The sequence below is a fragment of the Leguminivora glycinivorella genome, chromosome 16 (genome assembly GCF_023078275.1).
Source record: "Leguminivora glycinivorella isolate SPB_JAAS2020 chromosome 16, LegGlyc_1.1, whole genome shotgun sequence".
Classification (NCBI taxonomy): Eukaryota; Metazoa; Arthropoda; class Insecta; order Lepidoptera; family Tortricidae; genus Leguminivora; species Leguminivora glycinivorella.
In genome coordinates, this window is record NC_062986.1 from 14,133,679 (window position 1) to 14,152,826 (window position 19,148).

The 19,148-nt window shown below is 35.8% G+C and overlaps 1 protein-coding gene across 4 annotated transcripts in view; it reads right to left on the minus strand.

Moving 5' to 3' along the window:
* The window catches only part of LOC125234795 (ejaculatory bulb-specific protein 3-like), a 46,185-nt gene that overhangs the window by 5,172 nt on the left and 21,865 nt on the right, over positions 1 to 19,148 (minus strand). The window contains exons 1-3 of one of the 4 annotated variants that reach the window (XM_048141196.1): positions 1,745 to 2,009; positions 1,590 to 1,613; positions 812 to 1,011 (exon numbers count right to left, since the gene is read on the minus strand). In XM_048141196.1, coding sequence (XP_047997153.1) covers positions 812 to 998 — 187 coding nt within the window. In that variant the 5' untranslated portion in view covers positions 999 to 1,011; positions 1,590 to 1,613; positions 1,745 to 2,009. Of the gene's footprint in view, positions 1 to 811; positions 1,012 to 1,589; positions 1,671 to 1,744; positions 2,010 to 19,148 lie in introns of those variants that run through there. The other 3 variants (XM_048141195.1, XM_048141197.1, XM_048141198.1) reach the window with 3 other exon arrangements.

Here is a 19,148-nt window from a genome sequence, read left to right on the forward strand (position 1 = left end):
GCTTGTCAGCAGCAGACGGAAAGCGGCCTGCTGGTTGCTCGCTTTTGCCTTGGTTTCTGGGACGACCCTTGGCGTGGGGCGTGACCTGTGTGGATACCTTGGCTCCGTCCAACGTCTAACGTTCGGCCCAGAAACCAGGGACTGCTGCTGCAAAACTCCCAGTTTAAACGCGCAAATATGTATTTTTAAAAAACAACTACATATTTGCGGCAATTGCATTTGAAACATTTGGACCATGGTCATTAGACACCAACCAGTTCGTGAAGGAAGTTTCCACCAAACTTGTCTGGGTGTTTGGTGACATACGCATAGGCTTTTACATCATATTTTTTATTTAAAGAAAAAGCAAACAGTTGACATTTTTGTTGACTTGAATTTGCAAATATGCATAGATGAATATTTTTTATTTATTTATTTACCATTAAATTATAATTGTAGTACTAAAAATAAATTCTTTGTTATTAATTTACTCGAAAACTATATCAAACATGACCTAATAGCTAAACCGGGTCTAATAGAGTTTTTAAAATAGAGGTATTTTAAAATTACGCTCACGGCGTCCCGACGCCGCGCGTCTTAAAGTATTTTTTTTGTGGAACTTAACGTTTGTGAAGGTGGATAAAAGTTATATTTTTTATAATCTATATTAAATAGGCTATCATGTCATATTTTTTATTTATAGAAAAAGCAAACAGTTTGTCATTTATGATGACCTGAATTTGTAAATCATGGATGAAAGTTATTGCACCAAAATAAGCGGTTCACTATTTCCTATTGCTATGCTACTTACGTCGAATACGCGTAAACTTACTCTTCAACTCTTTCCCATCAGGCGTGCACGGTCTCAGGTCCAACAAACAGTTGACATAACCAGTGAGGAGCCGGCTCGAAGCTAGAATCTCATCTAAGTCGATGCCGTCATACTTGGTAGTGTATGTTTGCTCCTCGCCTTGACTTTGAGCGAGGATAAGGAGCACTAGGAAGGCGAGTCTTTTCATTGTGAATTAGCGCCTGCGGAAAATATGTTGGTGATCAGGTACAGTTAGCTTTTACTTGGGAAAAATGGCACAGGCTCTTTCAACTACCCGATTCTTATGATTAAGAGTAGGATAGATGAAAAAAGTAACAGGTGAAGGTATCCCAACTCGAAATATATTTGCTGGATATCTGAGTTGCTGAATTACCATTTAAAGAGTTCAAACTGAGTGGATTTTACCAAAATTTCGAAAAAAAAAACAATCTGTAGAACTAAGGGCCACTTTCACCACCCGCTTAACTGAAGGTTAGTGGGCTGTTGTCAAACTCCATTTTCGGTGGTGCAAGTGACTGTAAGGGCAACTTGCACCAAAGAAAATGGAGGGTTAACCCACCATTTTCGTTGGTGCCAGTGACCCTAAGTGAGGTTAGCTTGGTAACCCTTCTAAACAATGTAAAAAAATATACCCGCCTTCTAGTGTTGAATGAAGGCACTGCCCAAAGATAAAGCGCTATTTTTTCTGATTTCAGTTCAACAATTTTCCTTTATATATGCTAGTGTAAATACAAAAATGGGGAATTTATTGCATGCAATGCTAGAATTTTAAACTTACCCATGTATGTTTGATTGTCATCAACTACAAACGCCGTAACAATTGTGTAAAATGTAAAACAGAGAGCCGCAAGAATGTTCCCTATAAAAGTTAAATTTAGAAATAAAATATTTATTATTATTATTTACTGATACAGATCTTTCAGTGTTGCTGACCTGCCATCCTTAAAGTATATAATATACTGCATATAATGTAGGTAGCACCAAATATATGTATGTAGGCCCAGGCCTCAGGAAAACTCTTCTATCTAAAAGGAAAAAGAACGATATAAAATAAAATGTGAACCCGTGTGTAACACTAAGTTTATAAACAAGATGCAATTGTAAAACTATTACTGTAAGTGATTGAGATTTGCATATAATGGGTTAAAATGGCGGACACATACGTGGTATAAGCGTGAGTAGGTAGAATCATTTTTAAATAGTTAAGGAAACGATTTTTATAACTCCACTTTACCAAATGTCACTAGGCAGTACCGGCCCGAGCACTCAAATAATTTTGGCGCTGAAAAAAAAGGCCCGTTATTTTTACCATGTTGCTTTTTGGCGCCCCTCCTATACCATTTGGCGCCTAGAGCGGCCGCTCCACTCGCTCTACCCTTAATCCTTATTATAGATACCTACAAATATATATTTTTTTATTATTTATTTATTATCAGAAATCAGAGTCTCTTCGCTAATAACTAAGAATAAAATAACACTTACAAAGTATCAATAAGGAACTTAAATAGTCTTCTTTTGAATATATTTCTATTGGCCTCCGACCTGATATCTGCAGACAGACTGTTTAAGATGTAGGGTAGACGTTTAGTCAGACACCTATCACCATAGTGATTAGACACTCTTGGCACATTGTACTTGCCTGCAGTTACTGATCTGGTGCCGTATGTATTATTTACAAGTGATAAACTATGATCATGACTTCCATGGTGACTAAGTGCTAATGTAAATGTATGCTTAAGGCTTACTGGTAGAATCTTACATATCTTAAATAACTGACTATATTCTGACTTACATTTATTTTTAGTCTTTCTGTTGACTAGAAGTTTTAAAAATCTTAACTGTAGTTTTTCAATTTTACTTATGGCAGTTTTAAAAGTTAATCCGTAGCAATTTAGGGCGTATCCTATAATAGACTCTACTAAAGATTTGTACAGATGTTTTTTTGTACTTAAAGGAACTTTGAAGCTAAGGTGGTAGAACTTGCCTAGTAATACTCTAAGTTTATCACAAATATAATCAACATGATGGGACCAAGAAAAGTATTCATCTACTTTGACTCCAAGGTAGGTTACACAGTTAACTTGTAAAATAGGTTTACAGTGACAGAGGGTTTGGTAATTATGTATACAATGGAAGTTATGAGCTATTATTGGAGATGGTACACTAGTGAGGTGCAGGTGAGGCGAGCGTATAACTAGGAGTCTTGTTTTGTCTGAATTCAATGTGATACCATTGTCATGAAAATACTTACTAACAACAAGAACGATTACAATAATAATTATATTAGCCCTTGCTAACAAGGAAAGTTTAATTAAAGCTTAATTATTACGGATAAAGTATAATTATTACGGACGACCGGGTTTCAAAATTTGCCATTTTATCCATATGAAATGTCATGGAGCGCTTGTAAATTCTTTAAAATAGTTTCTTGGTTTTACATCCATTTATCCAAGACGCCATAATACAAAACGAGCGTTTTTTTGCCATATTTATTTAGGTTTTGGGTTAAATTGTGGCGTAGGCGAGAGGCTGGCAACCTGTCACTGCAATGTCACAGTTTCGTTTTCTTTCAACCCCTTATTTGCCAAGAGTGGCACTGAAGCTTTAATAGTTTCATGTGTTCTGCCTACCCCTTTATGGGATACAGGCGTGATTGTATGTATGTATGTATGTATGTATTTATTTAGGTAGCCTAAGTGGACCGATATCCCATACATTTAAGCCGCCATCTTTGATTTATGCCTTTGAAAACCTTCCTACATCCGATATCGGATCAGATAATGTGAAAACGCAATAAGGGCATGGACCAAATTATCCGCTCCTGAATTATTTTTTTGTATGGGAATTTCCATAGACACGACGTATTGCTACGCGACGTACATGTGTCTGTAACTGTGGTTGATGCAACTGGCCCTAAGAAAACACTAAAGTGTTTTGTTTAACTACCTAATTTAAACAATTGACAGTCGGTCACCTCGACCGCAACAGGGCCACAGTATAGTCCATTTCAAATACGAAGGCCCGATGGCACTCGAAACTTAACAATAGGGCTCATAATGTTTGCCTTTTGTTATCTAATTAGGCCCACTTCAAATTGGCACGCGTCGGTGCAATCTTTTTGTCGGTGCAATCAGGTATCTTTTGTTATCACTAATCCTATTGTTAACGCTAATTGACCGTCTCAAGTGCCATCGGGCCTTCGTATTTGAAATGGACTATATAATAAAGAGTACTATCGTACAGTATGGCCACTCCCGCTCCCCGCTGGAAGCGCCGCCCACCCCCTCTCGGTTACCTCACAGTTACCGCCTGTCAAAAACGCGAACAGTCAACCTGTCAGATCTCACTCATACAAGCATGGTACGTGTTCACCTACACGAGCTTAGAATGTGTGCTAGGAACGCGCCTCTTTCATATATTTGATCGCCAGTGTCCGAGATGTGACAGGGCAGTATTCACATGTTATACTCAAAATAAACAACAATAAAAATTCAAAGCACGTTTGAGTAGGTAACCATGATTTGTCATGAATCATCGTGTAGACAGGAGTATTCTTAACGCGGCGTCACCCCTGACCCCCGTGACTCCGGGCTGAAGAACAAGGGCACATGCGTCATAAATGATACCTAGCAAAGAAAATAACCATTTCTAGAATGCTACAAACGTTTAAAAATATAGGTGTACAGTTCACCGGTAAATAACATCGTACATAAACTAACCACGAAATTAAAAAAAATAAAACCCCGACCGCGATATAGTGGACCGACTTTCATGAAACATGGCTGAGAACACTCCCAACTAACTCAGTTAAAAAAAAAAAAACGAAATCGAAATCGGTTCATCACATGACACATGTTTCTCTGTCTGTCTGTGTGTGTGTCTCTCTGTGGCATCGTAGCTCCCGTACGGATGAACCGATTTGGATTTAGTTTTGTTTTGTCTGAAAGCTGAGTGTCGGGAGTGTTCTTAGCCATGTTTTATGAAAATCGGTCTACTATATCGCGGTCGGGATTCTTTTCAAATTTTTTTTTTTATTAGCTTTAGTTGTTTCAGCCCACTGTTTTTCTCGCGTTCCATGTAAGAATGAAGTCACATCTATCAACATCGCGCTGTCTTTTGTGTATGAAAAATCGCTCGTTAGTATGAACTTGCGTCTTCATACTACCGTCGATTTCTCATAAGATGCGGTTCGATGCTGATAGATGTAACCATCCTCCTAAGTGATTAACAAGATCGAGAGAAATCGACTCATTAAGTTCTATATTAAGATTCTTAAGAGAACAATTATTTCATAAACTGCTATCGTCCAGCGGCCTCCTGTAACAGGGTAAAACCCATCGACTAGTTCTGTAACACAACAAGTAAAATATAGAGGTATTAAGCAAGTATTGTAGCTCTATTATAACCGACAATAAGGAGTAATTAGATGTATATTGGTGATACAAAACTAAAACCAGTAATGCTCTGAGCGGCGGCTCTTTTAGGCAAAATGATGATTAGTCTACTAGGTAATCATATCTAGTTATTTACGACAATAAAACTAGGTGTGGCGACGGGTTAAGAATTTCACCACCTCTTTGCAAACACGTGTCGAGTTTTGTATTTTTTGGTAGTGGTTTGTTATTTTAATTTGCGGTGGGAGGGTGGGAACATTATTTGCATGTAAAAAATACGCAAGTTCGCGGATTAGCAAAGATTTTTTTTAGATTTTGGGAGGACAGTCGTGCTATTTATACGAGTAAACCCTAAAATCTAAAACGCGTATAAGATAAATATTTCAATTATTTGTTTTATTTTTTTGCAAGTTGACGTACTGTAGTATAACCTGCACTATGAAGCATTTTAATTACAGCATTTAACCTGTAATGAACCTTAGGTACACGTGTAAATTTATTTATATTGTTGTGATCTAACTTCCAATATGGATGAAAAATAGCACACAACACGAGAGGTACCTAAAGACTAGCGATGAATTTTTATAGTGTTTTTAAAAAAGTTTACCTATTACCACCGGATTTTTTTTATAGCAAACTGCAATTCGACATCGTTTAAATTGAGGCTGAGAATTGGCTATTGAGGGTTGTCAAAAATAAAGTAATTATCTTATCTGTGGTTGTAAAGGGCCGTGAATTAGTGCAAACCAAGGATTATTTATGCGTGATTTACAGCCTCCATGAAAATATATCCTCATTTTTAGCGCCACCTATTAAATACATTGGTGATGCCTCTAATTTTTTTTTTTCAAAACGTGTATTGACCTGATATTAAAATAAGGGAGCATATCATTTGTTCTTATGAAAAATAAAAACACGCAAAAATATTTCGTGAAAATATGATTATGGCCACTTCCAGGCTGCGAAACAGCGTTATCTAGTTTTAATTTAAGCCTAAAATGCCCATACATTTCAGGGGTACGCTTTTTTGTATGAGCTTTGTCTCTCCTGTATTATATGGTCCTTGGTGCAAACCCTAAAATTAGGTATTCGTAGCAATGCTGAGCTGATAGGAGTCGATTTCGCCAGGAGCTTTCCGACTGTATTAGGCTAAATACTGACGAAGAATAGAACATGGAAGAGTGCATGGAAGCAAAAGAGACAGCACTTTCTTCTGGAATGTAAACAGGTATAGGTTCCTATATAAGTCTGTATATCGTCGCCTAGCACCCATAGTACAAGCTTTTCTTAGTTTGGGGCTAGGCTGATCTGTGTAAGGAGTCCCCCAATATTTATTTATATCAACATCGGCGGTTTTCTATTATTAGCAGCTTTTGCTACGTGGCTACTGAGTGTTGGAACAACATCCCTCAGACGATTAAGGACGCATTCCCTGCCAAGTATCAATATTTTTCCTAGATAGAAAACGATATTTTACACCGTGGAATATTTTTAGAATAGGGATACGATAACAATTGTTGGCAACCAAGGACAAACAGGGAGTTTTCTTCTCCACTAAATTAATATTGATAAACAGCAAAGCTTTGCGTCATGCGTCAGGATCACCCACAACGCAATCGACTCTAGGTTACTTACTAAACACTGGTTCCTCGCTACATGTAATTGACTTCTCTCACCTCGGCGTGTGAGGAAAGGTGACTTACGATACTTCCCAGCACAGTCCAAGTGTCAATTGTCGCTTAAGAGGGCTTTCGTGTTAAAAATAGTGAAATCGCAACCGAGCGCTCGATCATACTGTGTGTGGTATCAAATTAAAGGGCTTTGCGAGTAGTTTATAAATATATATCACATTATAGGACTTTTTCTACTTGGTATAACAAAATATGAGAAAATGTCCAAAAGTGGTAATAATTGTACCGGTGAAGGCTCGTTTTCAAAAAATTGGCAAAAATCAATAATAGCAATTTATAATCACTAAGGCATAACAGCAATTTAAGTAAACGTTGCAGATTAATTAAGTACAAAACTTACTTCGATGTGATGTAGATTTTCAAAGAAATTGTCACTTAATTTTAGGTAATTTCTGAAAAAATTGAATTCGCCTTAGGCTAGTTTACTCTTTTTCAAAAACTTAAAAAGGATATACGAATTATAAATTTACCCGTTTTAATATTCAAAATTGTCCAAATTTTACAAATAAGATCGACTGATTCAGCTCTATACGTGCGTTTTTCTAAACGTGCATTAGAGAAAAATTCATAATTAATTTAGTGAGTTAGTTTTCAAAAATCCAGTCTTATAAAAATCAAGATAATAAGATGCTCTAACTGGAACTTGAATTAAATAAATCTATTGGATAACGGAAAGTGTAGTATTTCACCGACTAAAACTATCAATTTTACATTCTTTTGACGTTTTTTTTGAAAGCAGCCTTAAGTGTTTAATAAACACTTAAGCGCGGCTGATCCATACAAGCCGATTCCCATTCCTAAAATTGATTACCAGTAAAGAACCTAATGTTAAGGTAGGTTTCTTTTTGCTCAGTGTTGCCTATCAGAAATTTTCACCACCCGCCACTGGTGTTTATACCAATGGTTAGAGAGGCTATTAGAGTTTCTTGTCTACAGCACAAGTAGGAAGGATTTCAAAGAAATCAAAGGTGGCGGCGTAAATATATGGGATATCGGTCCGATATCCGATATCGAATCGGATAATGTGAACACGAACTAATGGTTCAACAAATATTCGTGCTTCGTTTTAAGTTAAGACTAGTGGCCGGTATCATGGTCGTTATTAGGGTTCCGTAGACAACAAGGACCGTTATAGTTTCGCCATGTCTGTCTGTAGTGTCTGTCCGTCCGTCCGTCCGTCCGCGGATAATCTCAGTGACCGTCAGCACTAGAAAGCTGAAATTTGTACCAATATTTATATCAATCACACCGACAAAGTGCAAAAATGAAAGAAAAAATGTTTTATTAGGGTACCCCCCCTACACGCAAAGTGGGGAGTGATTTTTTTTTCATCGCAATTCTAACGTGTGATATATTGTTGGATAGGTGTTTGAAAATGAATACGGGTTTCCTAAAATCGTTTTTTGATAATATTCATATTTTCGGAAATAATCGCTCCTAAAGGAAGAAAAAGTGTGTCCCCCCCCCTCTAACTTTTGAACCATATGTTTAAAAAATATGAAAAAAAACAAAAAGTTTATAAAGACTTTCTAGGAAAATTATTTTGAACTTGATAGGTTTAGTAGTTTTTGAGAAAAATACGGAAAACTACGGAACCCTACACTGAGCGTGGCCCGACACGCTCTTGGCCGGTTTTTGTCACTTGTCATAAGTATGCACGGTGACAGACACGGTGAGAAAAGATAGACGCACTTTCATCTTGGCCCATTTATTTGTGATAAGTTACCTACGATAGATAGTAAAAAAATATGCAGATTTAAAACAATTTTGTTAAAACAAGATTTACTAATAAGTGGCACTTAAACTTGAGCAATTTTATGTGCTCAGCCACCGCTTTTTGGAATACAGGCGTGAGTGTATGTATGTATACTTAATAATTTTTAATTTATCTATCTTTTCTCTTGGGCTAGGTTTTTTACAATATGAGTATAAAAGTAAAAAAAAAAAACCGGCCAAGAGCGTGTCGGGCCACGCTCAGTGTAGGGTTCCGTAGTTTTCCGTATTTTTCTCAAAAACTACTGAACCTATCAAGTTCAAAACAATTTTCCTAGAAAGTTTTTATAAAGATCTACTATTGTGATTTTTTTTCATATTTTTTGAACACAGGGTTCAAAAGTTAGAGGGGGGGGGGGACGCACTTTTTTTTCCTTTAGAAGCGATTATTTCCGAAAATATTTATATTATCAAAAAACGATCTTAGTAAACCCTTCTTCATTTTTAAATACCTATCCAACAATATATCACACGTTGGGGTTGGAATGAAAAAAAATGTCCGCCCCCACTTTACATGTAGGGGGGGTACCCTAATAAAACATTTTTTTCCATTTTTTATTTTTGCACTTTGTTGGCGTAATTTATATACATATTGGTACCAAATTTCAGCTTTCTAGTGCTTACGGTTACTGAGATTATCCGCGGACAGACGGACGGACGGACGGACGGACGGACAGACAGACATGGCGAAACTATAAGGGTTCCTAGTTGACTACGGAACCCTAAAAAACACTTACAAAACAATATAAATACATTATAAAAAACCTAACCTAGGGTGCCGCCAGCAACGGGGCAGGGCCCAAGCTGCCGGTGGTTAGGGCTGCAAAGAGAGGAACCGTCAGAATATCCGCGCTGTGTCCAAGATCACCGCCTTCTGCATCTGACCCTTGATCCAGCCACCTAGCGAGAGTCTCTTAAGATGTTGGTCGAGAGGTCTTCGCTATGAGACCGTTCGCATAAGTAATAATAATTATTAAATGGGCTTTAATCAAGTAAAGTATGAGAATTATTTTATAATTTAATTTTATTTAGCTTATATTTAAACTGAAATAGATACCACACACTAAAGAAAAAGCGATCAAGCCCACTCGTGGTGAAGCCGGGAATCGAACCCGGGTCTCCAGCTCCGGGTCTCAGCGGGTCTTTAGCTTGTCAACACGTTACATTTAAATTAGGTACGTTCAATCAAATAATTAGGTATCCTACAAACAGGCAGGTAAACCTACTTTTAATTTATACTCCAACAATATACAGCTTAAAGTACTTTGCAGGAGCTTATGTTCTAGTACTAGGTACTAAAAGTATCAAGGCTAATACTAAAAGACATATGTAACTCCGTATAGACTCTGGTATAGACGGATAAAGTCTAAGAAAAAAACGTACCTCAAAACCATAATGAAAAAGGTACGCTCTGCAAGTTGGCGCTAATAAAAATATTTGACATTTTAACACATATCTAAGCAAGCTGCAAATACTAAAATATTATAATACGGGTCTATGCATAAACACGTTTAGTTAGGTAGTATATTAAAGTTTTAACAGCGAAAGAAATATTAGATGACAAAAAATATAATGTGTAAAAACTATTTTTGCCTCAAAGTTGTGCAAATACTTAATATTATTTACAGTTCTTGACTTTTCTAAGGCCATGCTAATTTGAACTAGCATGTTTTTACTTGTGACTGACGTAAAATGTGTAGAGTAGGTGTTTTTGATTATTTGATAATAACTTCATCCCTTCAAAGTTTCAAAGTTTTTTTATTGTATCTAAGGAAATATACAATAACACATTCAATACAGCTTTTAGTATATAGAAAAGTAAAGCCTATGTGCCTCACTGCTGGGCACAGGGGGAAGATTTTTTAATCTCGGCCATTCGATTTCGTGAAATTCGTTCAATAATATCTCCACTACTAGCTATTTAAATTCTACTAACAGAATCGAAAACGAGTGGTCATTACCACTAGTTTTAAAATTACTAGCAGTCCTTTTTCAAAAATAACATTACGTCGTTTTACCACAGACTTTCGAACGGCGAATACGTGCGTTCGGAATTCAAAAATCGATCCCCAGGCTTTTTTTCATGCATGAGAGGGCTCGGGCTATAGAGGGCTCGCTAGCTTAATGCGGATTGGTTAAGTATACTTGAGTATACCTATGATTTTACGAAATTCAAGACATGCGCTGTAACTCACCTAAGGTTTAATATTGGCGTAGTTTGTCGTCCGTCTAAGCTTTCTATTTCGAAAAAAATACATAAACAGACCAAAGTGAGAGAAATCATAAAAATACATTAATTAATGGCATTGCAGAAATTGTAAATACCATGAAGCGATTGCTCAGTAAAAATCTAAATCCGTCTTAAAGTGTTTTCGTAGGTATACCAGGGGGGCTAGCCGAATGGCACAATCGCTCACGAAACGCTCACGAAACGAAGCGCTAGTAGATATCTATCTCTATCGCGCTTGCGTATTGGCGCGACAGAGCCAGCGGCGTATCGCTTTCGTTTGGCGTCGGAGAAATGCCATTCGGCTACGGGGCCTGGCCCCGTGCCCGTGCAATTGTGCCATTCGGCTAGCCACCCTGTTATGTTATAATCGTATGTAAGAGTTTTTCAAGTACCTAAGCATAAGCAGCGTGCCTATTATGCTTCCAATTTTATTACTTATTCACGTGGATTAAGCATCCGTCACTTTTAGACGGAGAGCTGGCAGGATTTTGGAGTAGGTCCTTGAGGCAACCTGGAAAGGTGCTCAGATGCTTCTCTGATCATAGCCAACATCAGGTCTGCAAGTCTGGCAGCTGGGGAGCGGGGCTTTATCGAGCTATGAATTTTTGAAGATTTAATTTTTTGAGGCCCAAAAAAGGTGTTTGAGGCAACCTGGAATTATTAAAAGGTGAAAATAGAGTTCCTCAGAAGTCGCCTAGTATTTATGCCAGATCATTTGGCCGGGTCCTTCACCGTGCCAGAACGGTAAAAAGTGGTAAAAAAAAAAATTCCAAAAAAGGTTCTTGAGGCAGTCTGTCATTTTTACCAGTGAAAGATGAGGGTCTAAATAGCTATGGAAAAATAATGCCATGACATGAGGTGGGGTCCGTACCCTGCCATTCGATCTTGAAAGTCAATTTTTTAGTTTTTCGTAAATAACTCGTAAACGGTGGCCCGCAGCAAAAAAATATGTTAAACAGAAAATATCTACATAAAATTTCCTACAAGAAAGGTTATGTACGTTTTTTCGATAGGATCAATATATAAATGGATAATTTAGTAAGAAAGTTTTTTTTAATCGATTACATGCTCCGTTTTTCGTCAATACCTCGTAAACGGTGGCCCACAGCAAAAAATTATGTTAAACAGAAAATATCTACATAAAATTTCCTATAAGAAAGGTTATATAAGTTTTTTCGCTAGGGTCAATTTTTTAGTTGGAAAGTATTTTTAAATAGATTTTTGGGCCGTTTTTTGTTGATAACTCAAAAACGGTGGCTCACAGCCAAAAATAATGTTAGACAGAATTAATCTACATAAAATTTCCTACAAGAAAGGTTCTATAAGATTTTTCGCTAGGATCAATATTTTAGTTGGAAAGTATTTTTAAATAGATTTCATGGGCCGTTCTTTATTAATAACTCGAAATCGGTGGCTCACAGCCAAAACTAATGTTACACAGAATTTATCTACATAATATTTCCTACAAGAAAGGTTCTATAACATTTTTCGCTAGAATCAATATTTTAGTTGGAAATTATTTTTAAATAGATTTCATGGGCCGTTTTTTGTTAATAACTCGAAATCGGTGGCTCACAGCCAAAACTAATGTTACACAGAATTAATCTTCATAATATTTCCTACAAGAAAGGTTCTATAATATTTTTCGCTCTGGATCAATATTTTAGTTGGAAAGTATATTTAAATAGATTTCATGGGCCGTTTTTTGTAAATACCTCGTAAACGGTGGCCTACAGCTAAATAAAATATTGACGAGAAAAAATCTACATAAGATTCCCTACAAGAAAAGTTCTATACGTTTTTTTGCTAGAATCAATATTTTAGTTGGAAAGTATTTTTAAATGGGCCGCTTTTTGTTGATAACTCAAAAACGGTGGCTCACAGCAAAAAGTAATGTTATACAGAATTAATCGTCATAATATTTCCTACAAGAAAGGTTATATAAGATTTTTCGTTAGGATCAATATTTTAGTTGGAAAATATTTTTAAATAGATTTCATGGGCCGTTTTTTGTAAATGCCTCGTAAACGGTGGCCCACAGCTAAATAAAATGTTCACGAGAATAAAATCTACATAAAATTTCCTATAAGAAAGGTTGTACATATACGTTTTTTCGCTAGGATCAGAAATTATTTCCAGAAATAATATTAAACAGAAATAATCTATATAATATTTGCTACAAGAAACGTTATGTAAGATTTTTCGTTAGGATCAATATTTTAGTAGGACAGTATTTTAAATAGATTACACGAGCCGTTTTTCGCAAACAACTCGAAAACGGTGGTCCACAGCTAAATCAATCTTCAACGGGAATAACAAACATAAAATTTGCTACAATAAAAGTTTTGTACGTTTTTTCGCTAGGATCAATAATATTTAAATAGATGTATTTATTTATTTACTCAAAGAAAATTACACAGTATGACAGTATACAAAACTAAAGCACCGTGAATTTTAAATAAACATTACAACAAGTAACATAAAATTAAATATTAAATAAACAGCAAAATCAAAACATTACATACCAAAACATAAGTAATAAATAACAGATGCCTTCATTCCTCCAATCCCACACAAAACCTCATGCATTCGTCACGTATAAACGCCCATCTGCTCGCAAGAATATCAACATCAAGTCACCGCTAGTTCGTGCACTGCAAATAGTGAATGAGTTTTTAGACGTGGCGCCTACGTCTAAAAACTCATTCACTATTTGCAGTGCACGAACTAGCGGTGACTTGCGGCAAAACACGGTTCGAGCGGCCGGCACCACCAGTAGGGGCAGTAGGGGTGCCTACATTCACGAAAAGCATATGGGTCTCTATTGGTTCCCATAATTTTTTAAGTCCGATTTTTACTATCCATAACGTTTTCCGTCATAATTTTTCTTAGTCATATTATCACCAGTCATAAAATTAAACGTCAGAAATTGTAGTGCCGATTTTTGAAAGTCATAATTATTGTTAGTCATAAAATTTATTAGCCATAATAATCAAAGTCCATAGTTGTACAAATCCATAATGTTGAAGGAAATAAACTTATTCGGAATAATTGTTCTAAGGATTTTATCACAAGTCATAATGATTAATAAGCATGTGTTTCTTCGCTAATAGCATTCAATGGGATCTCTTTTGTTTCCCATAAAAAATGTTGCAATGTTTTTTCGTCTGCATTTTCGTAAGTTGTAATTTGGCTTACACTTTCCTCTTTTGTTACCCTATACAACATGTACGGAAAATAGTAACAAAATAAGAAAAAATGTATGGGACAATTTTTTTACTACTGTGATTGAAAAAGCTAGTAATTCTGATTAGAAATAGCATATTTTTTTAAAAAATATCACACTACATAAAAGTGGCAAAAAAAAGAAATGCTCACGCCATGGCTTTCGGGGTCGACGGTCGCGCGATGGTCGCGCGACGGAGATGCGACGCATACGAAATCAAACCTTATCGATATGGAAGTAGACGATGCGATGAGACGCGACGGCGACGGCCGCGACGGTCGCCTCTCGCAAAACGGTTTACATAGACTGTGGCGCCCCTAATAATACTTTCTAATTTCTACTCTTTTTTGCCAAACTATTAATGCGGTAAATGTCACCGGTTAAAACTTTGCCTCAAAAAGATTTCAAAAAAGTTTAAGCGCGGAAATTTAAAAAATTATACCTATATTTGCTCGGATTTATCAAATACCTATGCTTTTCAAATTTCAAAATGAGTTCAGACAAAAGTGATGTGGATGTAGATTTAAACTGTAGTAACCTATAACTGCAGTAACCTTTTCTTATAGGAAATTTTGTGTAGATTTTTTCTCGTGGACATTTTATTTAGCTGTGGGCCACCGTTTACGAGGTATTTACAAACACGGCCCATGAAATCTATTTAAAAATAATTTCCACCTATAATATTGCTCCTAGCGAAAAATCTTATAGAACCTTTCTTGTAGGAAATATTATGTAGATTAATTCTGTATAACATTATTTTTGGCTGTAAGCTACCGTTTTTGAGTTATCAGCAAAAAGCGGCCCATGTAATTTATTTAAAAATACTTTCCAACTAAAATATTGATTCTAGCGAAAAAACGTATAGAACCTTTCTTGTAGGAAATCTTATGTAGATTTTTTCTCGTGAACATTTTATTTAGCTGTGGGCCACCGTTTACGAGGTATTTACAAAAAACGGCCCATGAAATTTATTTAAAAATACTTTCCAACTAGTAGATTAATTCTGTATAACATTATTTTTGGCTGTAAGCCACCGTTTTTGAGTTATCAGCAAAAAGCGGCCCATGTAATTTATTTAAAAATACTTTCCAACTAAAATATTGATTCTAGCGAAAAACGTATAGAACCTTTCTTGTAGGAAATCTTATGTAAATTTTTTCTCGTGAACATTTTATTTAGCTGTGGGCCACCGTTTACGAGGTATTTACAAAAAACGGCCCATGAAATCTATTTAAAAATACTTTCCAACTAAAATATTGATCCTAGCGTAAAATCTTATAGTACCTTTCTTGTCGAAAATTTTATGTAGATTAATTCTGTCTAACATTATTTTCAGCTGTGAGCCACCGTTTTTGAGTTATCAACAAAAAACAGCCCAAATATCTATTTAAAAATACTTTCCAACTAAAAAATTGATCCTAGCGAAAAAACTTATATAACCTTTCTTATAGGAAATTTTATGTAGATATTTTCTGTTTAACATAATTTTTTGCTGTGGTCCACCGTTTACGAGGTATTGACGAAAAACGGAGCATGTAATCGATTAAAAAAAACTTTCTTACTAAATTATCCATTTATATATTGATCCTATCGAAAAAACGTACATAACTTTTCTTGTAGGAAATATTATGAAGATTAATTCTGTGTAACATTAGTTTTGGCTGTGAGCCACCGATTTCGAGTTATTAACAAAAAACGGCCCATGAAATCTATTTAAAAATAATTTCCAACTAAAATATTGATTCTAGCGAAAAATGTTATAGAACATTTCTTGTAGGAAATATTATGTAGATAAATTCTGTGTAACATTAGTTTTGGCTGTGAGCCACCGATTTCGAGTTATTAACAAAGAACGGCCCATGTAATCTATTTAAAAATACTTTCTAACTAAAATATTGATTCTAGCGAAAAATGTTATAGAACCTTTCTTGTGGGAAATATTATGTAGATTAATTCTGTATAACATTATTTTTGGCTGTGATCCACCGATTTCGAGTTATCAACAAAAAACTGCCCATGAAATCTATTTAAAAATACTTTCCAACTAAAATATTGATCCTAGCGAAAAATCTTATAGAACCTTTCTTGTAGGAAATTTTATGTAGATTAATTCTGTCTAACATTATTTTTGGCTGTGAGCCACCGTTTTTGAGTTATCAACAAAAAACGGCCCAAAAATCTATTTAAAAATACTTTCCAACTAAAAAATTGACCCTAGCGAAAAAACTTATAAAACCTTTCTTATAGGAAATTTTATGTAGATATTTTCTGTTGAACATAATTTTTTGCTGTGGGCCACCGTTTACGAGGTATTGACGAAAAACGGAGCATGTAATCGATTAAAAAAAACTTTCTTACTAAATTATCCATCTATATATTGATCCTATCGAAAAAACGTACATAACCTTTCTTGTAGGAAATTTTATGTAGATATTTTCTGTTTAACATATTTTTTTGCTGCGGGCCACCGTTTACGAGTTATTTACGAAAAACTAAAAAAATTGACTTTCAAGATCGAATGGCAGGGTACGGACCCCACCTCATGTCATGGCATTATTTTTCCATGGCTATTTAGACCCTCATCTTTCACTGGTAAAAATGACAGACTGCCTCAAGAACCTTTTTTGGAATTTTTTTTTACCACTTTGTACCGTTCTGGCACGGTGAAGGACCCGGCCAAACGATCTGGCATAAATACTATGCGACTTCTGAGGAACTCTATTTTCACTTTTTAATAATTCCAGGTTGCCTCAAACACCTTTTTTGGGCCTCAAAAAATTAAATCTTCAAAAATTCATAGCTCGATAAAGCCCCGCTCCCCAGCTGCCAGACTTGCAGACCTGATGTTGGCTATGATCAGAGAAGCATCTGAGCACCTTTCCAGGTTGCCTCAAGGACCTACTCCAAAATCCTGCCAGCTCTTGGACCATTTCTGGAAAGTATGTGTGAGACTGACATAATATGTCTTATCCACGTGGATAAGTGATAAAATTGAAAGCATAATAGCCCGGCAGGTAACATAGGTGTTTGTTAGTTCGAGTTGACTAAGCAATTTATTAACATGTTTGTAAATACAGAGGCGTCAATTCTGAGGAATTGACGTCATTAAACATGTCAATACTTATTGATTGATCTTAAGATCAACAGTACAGTCAGTAACGATAGAAACCTTTGCATGGGAAACAACATACCTAATAATAGTTAGTTGTTATACAAGGGGGCAAAGTTGTATTTTAACACACGAGAAGTAAAATACATTTGCACCCGAGTGTAACACAAAACTTTTCCCCTCACTACAGCGAGGAAACTACAACGCAAAAAATGCGTTTATCACTGCTTCCAGTAGTTCCACAGGTGGTAAATCATCTTTTTTACTAGATTCACCTACTTTTATCAATTTTAAAGCAGTTAATTTGACTTTATTCAAGGTTTTTTTAGTAGTAACACTACTATATATATTAAATTATAAACTGAAATAGATACCATACACTAAAGAAAAAGCGATCAACCCACTGGTGTCGATTCCCGGCTTGATCGCTTTTTCTTTAGTGTAATTTCAGTTTATGATGTGAATTATGTGAAATAAGTGTGACAGGAATCGACATCATTTTCAATTAATTAAACTTAATTTGAATGCAAATACTGGAATTATTATCCTACCAACAAAAAATAAAAATCGCCCCACATCTCTCTGATATGGAATCAGAGATAATAAAATCATCACACTCGCTCGTAAACGGTGTTATTACATGCCTGCATACTGATACGTAATGAGCAATTTTACCGCCCTAGGGCGGTAAAGTGAATACCTGGGGCCCGTTTCTCGTAAGGTACAAGCCTTGTATTACAAGTGCGCGAACTGTCAAATCGTATGGGTTTCCATGGAAACACACTTGTAATACAACGCTTGTACCTTTCGAGAAACGGGCCCCTGGTGTAGACTTCCACGACCTGTCAAAAAATACAAGATAGCGGACGAATGTTCGAAATGTCAGCGTAGGTAGTTATTTCAATACATTTAGTTTAAAATTTGGTTATTACCTGCTTCGCGAGTGTGATGAAAAATAATGTGTAATATATCACGGGAGGGCTTTAATAACTCGAGTTTGTAATTCTTTAAAATTGATAAAAGTAGGTGAATCTAGTAATAAAGATGATTTACCACCTGTGGAACTACTGGAAGCAGTGATAAACGCATTTTTTGCGTTGTAGTTTCCTCGCTATAGGAAAAGTTTTGTGTTACACTCGGGTGCAAATGTATTTTACTTCTCGTGTGTTAAAAAACTCGCAAGTTCAGGATTCTATTCTCGAACCACTCGCTTCGCTCGTGGTTCAACTATAGAATCCTTTCACTTGTTCGTTTTTCAATTCCAAACTCGGCGTTAAAATACAACTTTGCCCCCTTGTATAACAAATAACTATTTCAGTTCAGATGGTGTTTCTTTTACGCACTAGTGCGAGAAGTGGTTCATTATATGTCAGGTCGAAACTTCGGAGGGCCATCTGTACTGAAAAACCTCATACGATACATGTGCGAAAGGGAAATTCGTAACTCGTGTCGATTTAAAATACTCCCTTCGGTCGTGTTTTAATTTATCGCAACTCGTTTCAAACTTCCTTTTTTACGCACTTGTATCGTAATGTAGGTACTATTTCTTGGTCTTTCTTAAAATTACGCTTTCGTTCTGCGAGTCTACGAAAACCTAATTAAGTAAATGCTAACTTTTCCTCATGTTTTACATTGTTGAAATATCGAATTCTATAACGTTTGATATAATTTAATTATATCGATTAGTGCGTAATTAGACTAATTAGGTATATTTAACTGGTACGTTTAATTTTTTTAATACCTAGTCTATGTTGATATCGAAAAAATAGAAAGAAAGATACAGCGCGGGAATGCTGCCAGCCACGGGGCAAAATTATTATTTTAATTTAAATTTTTAGGTAGGTTTAGTTTTGTAGGTTTTATTTTGAAAGTAGGTACGAAGATTTTTTTATTAATTGTCCACGCATGTAGGGG